This window comes from Trichechus manatus, unplaced genomic scaffold (assembly GCF_000243295.1).
Source record: "Trichechus manatus latirostris isolate Lorelei unplaced genomic scaffold, TriManLat1.0 scaffold00004, whole genome shotgun sequence".
NCBI lineage: Eukaryota > Metazoa > Chordata > Mammalia > Sirenia > Trichechidae > Trichechus > Trichechus manatus.
Window position 1 is genome coordinate 13,026,200 of NW_004443940.1, and position 7,107 is coordinate 13,033,306.

Here is a 7,107-nt window from a genome sequence, read left to right on the forward strand (position 1 = left end):
CCCCAGACGCCACTCACCAAAGTAGGATGCAGAACATTTTCTTAATAAACTTTGTTATGCCAACTGACCTACATGTCCCCTGAAACCATGGTCCCCAGACCCCTGTCCCTGCTACTCTGTCCCTTGAAGTGTTTGGTTGTATTCAGGAAACTTCTTAGCTTTTGGTTTAGTCTGCATTTCCTCTTTTCTTACTTAAGTTGGAGCCAGTGTGTACTGCATAGAATCAAACAGTGTGTGTTGCTCGAAATCAAAGAACCCTAATCCACACACTTTATAAGACTCAGTTTTCTCCTCTGTAAAATGGGGGAAATTAATGACTACTCCTTGAGATATTGCAAGAAATAATGCTTATAATCTGCTTAGCATTGCACCTGAAAGATAAAAAAAATACTAACAAAAACCTTAGCTATTGTGGACCTTCACTATTATTTTTGATTGGAAGGAAAACTATGGAGTTTTCTTTATCCAAATAGTTATTAAAAGATCTGCTTCCAGTGACTTACAAGCAAATATTTTATAACTGCCTAACTACTGACTTTTTCCCAGAAGTGAAAATTGTTACAAACACAAAATCTGCTTCTGAGGATCTGCAGTTCTAAGAAAATGCCACCAGGGAGAGATTTGTAAGGCAAGGGAAAGCAATGAAATAAGGAACTGAGAGTCAGAAGTTGGTGCATCTGATGGTAAAAACCAAAATCAAACTTGTTGCCATCGAGTTGATTTCAACTCACAGTAACCCTATAGGACAGAGTAGAACTACCCCACAGGGTTTCCAAGGCTGTAAATCTTTACAGAAGCCGACTGCCACATCTTTCTCCTGCTGAGCGGCTGGTGGGTTCGAACTGCCAACCTTTTGGTTAGCAGTCGAGTGCTTAACCACTGTGCCACCAAAACCCATTGCTGCTGAGTCGATTCCGACTCATAGCAACCCTACATGACAGAGTAGAACCGCCCCACAGGGTTTCTAAGGAGTGGCTGATGGATTCGAACTGCCAACCACTGTGCCATCAGGGCTCCACTGTGCCACCAGGGATCCCCATGTGATGGTAGGCCGTGATATTTATTAACAGGAGCCATCACCTATTTCTTGCCAGTATGGAGTATCTGAAATAACCACAACTTCAAAATGTGTTATACTTTTCAGTCACTTTGTTTATGTTTGCAATTTAGCAAATTCACTCCTCTCAAGTTCCCCACAAGCTCTGTAAACTCTATGTGTATGATTTCAAGGGCATGCTGTATTTATAAAATTATGATGTAGCATAGAGACCTAAACAGCTTAAATAAAAGATGAAGTATCTTATTAAACTCTTATTGTTGTTTACAAGAAGGAAATAAATCTGACAACAAAGATTCTACAATTGTATAGTATCTTTCCCCCAAAGAAGTTAAAAGCTCATTACAGAGATTAGAATTACCAGAAGCAAATTAGAAACATTACACATAGGAAATAAAATGTGAAATTACCCACTATTCATCTTACACAGCATATCCCCTAAGAAATCACTTCTATTAGTGTTACAGTTTGGATGTTACTGTTGTTGTTAGGTGCCGTCCAGTGGGTTTCTACTCATTAAAAAAAAAAAAACCACTGCCATTGAGTTGATTCTGAGCGACCCTATAGGACAGAGTAGAACTGACCCATAGGGTTTCCAAGGAGCACCTGGTAGATTCAAACTGCCGACCTTTTGGTTAGCAGCCGTAGCTCTTAACCACTGCACCACCACGGTTTCTGTCCTATATACAACAGAACGAAACATTGAGCCCAGTCCTACACTATTCTCACAATCATTGCTGTGATTGAGCTCATCACTGGAGCCACTGTATCAATCCAGCTTGAATGTTAAACAGGAATAAATGTCAACCAACAGTTTTATTTTATTGCTTGCTGATGTACCAAATGTTTTCTTACATAACTGAATTAAAATGAAAGTTTTGGGGTTGCTCTAGAAAAAGGACTATGAAGGTTGGTTTTCTAGACTCAGGAATACCAAACTTCTATGAATAGATTGTATATTTGCTGGTTATTCATAATTAGTCTTCAGAAGTTGGCCCTCATGCACATTGTTGCATTCACAGATTTCCAAGGTAAAATATCTAAGACAGTTCAGTACAATCAGCTTTCCACGCTGAGTGAAGGGGAAAGGGTTATCAATTAATCGCGGGCAACACAGTTTTTACTCTCTTTCAAGCAGGTTCTTTGGAAAGAGAGGCAAGCGCCTTACCATGCAACAGATGATTTCGATTCCGGGAACAGAGAACAGTTAGAAATTTCGTCTCATCTGTCCCCCATTTCTTCTCTCCAGCCTCGTACAGGTCCTGAAGCCAAACAAAGTACAAGGTTAAAATACCACGGAGGATGTGCCAAGACACAGGCAAATATTTCCAGAATGTCAAAGAGCTGAGTTGGCTTAGTTTTGTTTTGTTGGTGATGGGGTGGAAGTAGTGTTGGTAATGAGTGACAATGACTCAGGATTTTCCCTGAGGCACAAGACTAAACCAAAATAAACAAGCCCGTTGTCATCGAGTAGATGCCGACTCATAGTGACCATGAAGTACAGAGTAGAACTGCTGCATAGGATTTCCAAGGAGCACCTGGTGGATTTGAACTGCCAACCTTTTGGTTAGCAGCCATAGCTCTTAACCACTATACCAACAGGGTTTCCACAAGATTAAGGGACCCTATAACATGTCCCTCAGAGTCAGGGTGAACACCAGCAGCTCCCTAGATGCAGACTACATGGTCTATCTCAAGAGCTAAAAGGAATACCTTAGACTTGGGCTGTCCCATGCAGCAGCCACCAACCACATGTGGCTATTTAAGTTTTAATTTAATTTACTTTAATGTGGATAAAAAATCAACTTTCAATCAGTCACAGAATGACACTTCTGTAAAACACCATAAAAATGTCCTTGAAAAGAGCAATCTTTTTAATAATGGGTGGAAATGGTATCTTTTTGTGTTAATCTGGTTTTTTCGAATAACTAGTGAGGTTGGCCATTTTTTATGTGCCACTTCTATTTTTTCTTTTCCGAGTTGCCTGTTAATGCCCATTGTCTTTTGTTTAAAAAAAACTGGAGTATTCTTATTCTTCTTTATTTATAAAGCCTCTTTATATATTATGTTTTTATACATAAGGTGAAACTTTCTCCATTTTATCATTTGACCTTTAAATTGTTTATGTTTAAACAATTTGTATATTTTTTATGTACAAAACTGGCAATCATTTTCCTTTGTGGTTTCTGCCTTTTGTGTCCTGCATACAAAGTCCTTTCCTGGCCCAAGATTTAAATAAATATTTAACTATACTTTATTATAGTACATTTATGACTTCATTTAGTTACATTTAAATTTTCAGTCTATTTGGAATTCATTATGATACAAGGTAAAAAAAGTAGCGATCTAACTTTATTCTTTCCCAAATGGTTAGCCAACTGTCCCAACTCCACTGAGTAAGTCATCTGTCCCCTCACCCCCTGCCCACCCAAAGGTTTGAAATGCTACCTGTATATTCTCACATACACTTGATTCTGCCTCTACACTTTCTAGTCATTCCATTGATTCCTCTCTATTCTTGCACCAGGACCACATGCTTTAAATTATTTCACCTTTGTTATACATTTAAATATAAATTAGGGCAAGTTTGTCCATAACCTTCTGGTTGTCATGATTCTAATCTCCACTGTCTCTCCTCTACATTCCTCCTCCTCTGTCATCTCTGTCCTTTTCTTCTGAATTCTGGAGATTGTTCAACATTGCTTTCTACAACAATGATTCTGTTTTCTGCAAGGTCATTTTGGATCATTCCTGCTTCTAAAAGACCTTAAAATTTTGTTTGTCTTTGTTTCATTTAAGGGCATTTGTCTCCAACACATCGAGCTCTCTTTTTTTATTTCTCCTTGACCGTTTTCATCTCTATTGCTTTCTCATTGCATCTTTCTTAGCTCTTACTTAATTAAAACCAGTTTTTCTATCATTTAGGGTCCAAAGATATTTGAATCTGTGTGTGTTCCCTGCAGTGTGGGCTATGTTCGCCCCCTTTATGCCTCAGTTTTTTCACAGTGTTTTGAGTTGAGGATTTGTTGATTTTCATGCATATTCATCCCTAAATGATAAACGGTCTATCCAGACCCTGGTTTTCCTCAGAACAAGTGAGTGGATTCTTCCTGGATCTCCTCCTTTTTCATTTGGATCAATTCTAAGCAGGAGCACTTGCTGCTGGTTCAATCCTACACGGCAATCTGTTCTTCCCTGCATCATCTATAGTGGTTCATACTTCACATGCTGAATGGGACTACCCTTCCTTATGTTTGTATACTGGTTAAGAATACAGGGTCTAGATCCATATGTCTGGGTTCAAATCCCAGTTCTGCATTTATTATCTGTGTTCTCTGAGTAGTTTCTTCCTATTTACATGAAGCCACTGTGCCTGCTTTTAGCTAGGAGTGCTCAGCCACCTTCTGGGGATAGAGAAGAACTGCCCCACAGGGCTTCTAAGGCTGTAATATGTATGGAAGCAGACTGCCACACCTTTCTCCAGCAGAAATTCTGTACACTACCTGTTATTTTAGTGCAAGTGTCATCCTAAGAATAGATAAAATTGGACTTATTAGATTACAGCCTCTCTATGTTTTAAAATCTCTGTCTTTTATAAGAAATTGCTACCTAATGCCACCTGCCCTGATTAGTCATTTCATGTCAAATTCATTCACTTTCCTAGATCAAAACCCAGCTTTCATACCCAAACATTGGGAATACTCCCGTTGCTGCTAATGCAAGTTAAAGAGCAAAGAATGATAAGATTTTCCCACTGGCCTACCCTGGAGGAGCTTAAATCTTGGATGGAGTGGTTCTGAAATTTTCTGCCTCTTGGGTGAGAGTTGGAAGATCCAGAAAAACCCTATTCTGAGTTTTACTGTCCAGCTTCCCCAGCCGAAACTTGTTTGGAAGCACCTTTTCACCTGGTTACTTCCCAAGGAAAACTTGTTCCTTAACCACCAGCCCCCCCCACAAAAAAAAACAACCCCAAACCCTTTGCCATTGAGTCAATTCCAACTCATAACAGCCCTACAGGACAGAGTAGAGCTACCCCACAGGGCTTTGAAGAAGCGGCTGGTGGATTCAAACTGCCAACCTTTTGGTGAGCAGCCAAGTTCTTAACCACTATGCCACCAGGGCTCCTTGCTCCTTAAAGAGCCCCAAAATACTTGTTGGTTGACTGCATGATTTTTAAAAATCAGATAGACCTGGATTCAAAGATCCCAGTTCTTCCAGCTACAAGGTCTTGGCCAAGTTATTTAAATCTGTCCGTCAGTTTCCTAATCTATAAAACAGGAGTGATAATTTCTACTTCACAGATTTGTTATAAGGAATAAATGAGATGATCTATATAAAATATTAATACAATGCCTGGCACACAGTAAACCCATACCCCGCACCACACCCCCCGCCCAAAAAAAAGAAAGTGAATATAATATTTCAGAGATAAGGTCCTCACTGTTCATTTAATGTGGGATTCACCTGGGCTACAGAGGTTCTTTCCAGCATACCCAGTAATGCTTTTCTTGAGGTAGCTAAAATTCACATAAGCATCTGAGAGTTCCAATATTTTCAATACCTTCTCCTGCTTCAAGCGTTTCAGATTGAAGGCAACTTCCTGTCTCTCCTGTACGGGATGGGACTCCCTGAGTCCTCAGAACTCTTACTACACACACACCCGTCTGCCTTCTAATGAAAGCAAAAGGTTCTTTCCTGCATAATCCATAACGGTTCATACTTCACATACCAAATGGGACCAGCCCTTCCCTATGTTTGTATGCTGGTTAATAATACAGGGTCTAGATCCAAATTGCTTGAGTTCAAATCCCAGTTCCGCCATTCATTATTATCTGTGTGAACTTGAGCAAGGGACTTGACTTCTCTGAGCCTCTGTAAAATGGGGATAGAAACATTTACCGCAGAGGGTTATTGCAAGGATTCAATGACATAATTCACATAAAGAGCTTAGAACAGTGTTTGGTGCCTGGTAAGCGCCATCTTTTATTAGCTATTATTATTAGTGTTACCTGGCTACAGCTGATTAGGCCAGGGACTGGTGCCAGAGTAACCATCAATGGGCTGGGTATCAAAAAAGCAACTGTCTCTTGGGGTTTGATATTAATTTTACCCAACCATGCCAAGCTATTTTGTGCAGGTCCCATCAAATGTTCTCTTTGGGAAGTAAAAATACAAGGTGAACAGGCAGAGAAAGGTCTCAACACCTCCAAGTGATTCTGAATAAACTCCATGGTTCTCTGGGGTGGACACACCACGGTCCCAGTGTAGAGAAACTTGGAACCCAGCAGTGCTTTTACAACTCATGAAGTGATGTCCAGTGCCACCGCTCCACCCCAGGAATCTCTGCAAAAAACCTCTATCATAAAGATCATCTGTAGGAATATTTTTTTCTGTAACATATGCCAGTCTGATCAATACATACACACTGAAATTTAAGAGGGCAAAGAGAAGAAAACCAGAGGGAAGAAGCTGCAATTCTACCAACCTGGGCATCTTGTTTCATGAGATTATCATCCAGATAATTTCCTTCATCCCTGCCACCCTGAGGACGAGAAAAACAAACCAACGAGAATGAGAGTGTATCCAGGAAGATTTGGGGGGTACTGATGGTGTAGTGGTTAAGTGCTACAGCTGCTAACCAAAAGGCTGGCAGTTTGAATCCACCAGGTGCTCCTTGGAAACTCTACGGGGCAGTTCTACTCTGTCCTGTAGGGTCACTATGAGTCAGAATCGACTCGATGGCAATGAGTTTTTTTTTCGGGGTTGAGATAGAATGTCTGGGAGCCCCAAGGACATGATAATCAGACAGAATGCCTCAAAAGGGCTGGGCTTCAGATGTCCTCTGAATGTGCTCGCACTACTACCACGGCTCTGACCTGCTCCTGGGGAACATCACCCACCAGAGGGCCAGGCATATGCTCCCTGACCGCTGCATGCAGGAGGGGAAGCAGAAGGAATGCTGCCTACTGACCACTCCCTCCATGACGACCCCTACCCTGACCCCACTCCTGTTGTCTTTCCAGCTGACTCATGCCTTCTTCACTGGCAAA

General features: G+C 40.9%; 1 protein-coding gene across 1 annotated transcript in view; it reads right to left on the minus strand.

The window, feature by feature from the left end:
* Positions 1–7,107, minus strand: part of ANXA4 (annexin A4) — a 62,231-nt gene that overhangs the window by 12,448 nt on the left and 42,676 nt on the right. The window contains exons 8-9 of the mRNA XM_004369377.2: positions 6,543–6,599; positions 2,226–2,319 (exon numbers count right to left, since the gene is read on the minus strand). Coding sequence (XP_004369434.1) covers positions 2,226–2,319; positions 6,543–6,599 — 151 coding nt within the window. The remainder of the gene's footprint in view (positions 1–2,225; positions 2,320–6,542; positions 6,600–7,107) is intronic.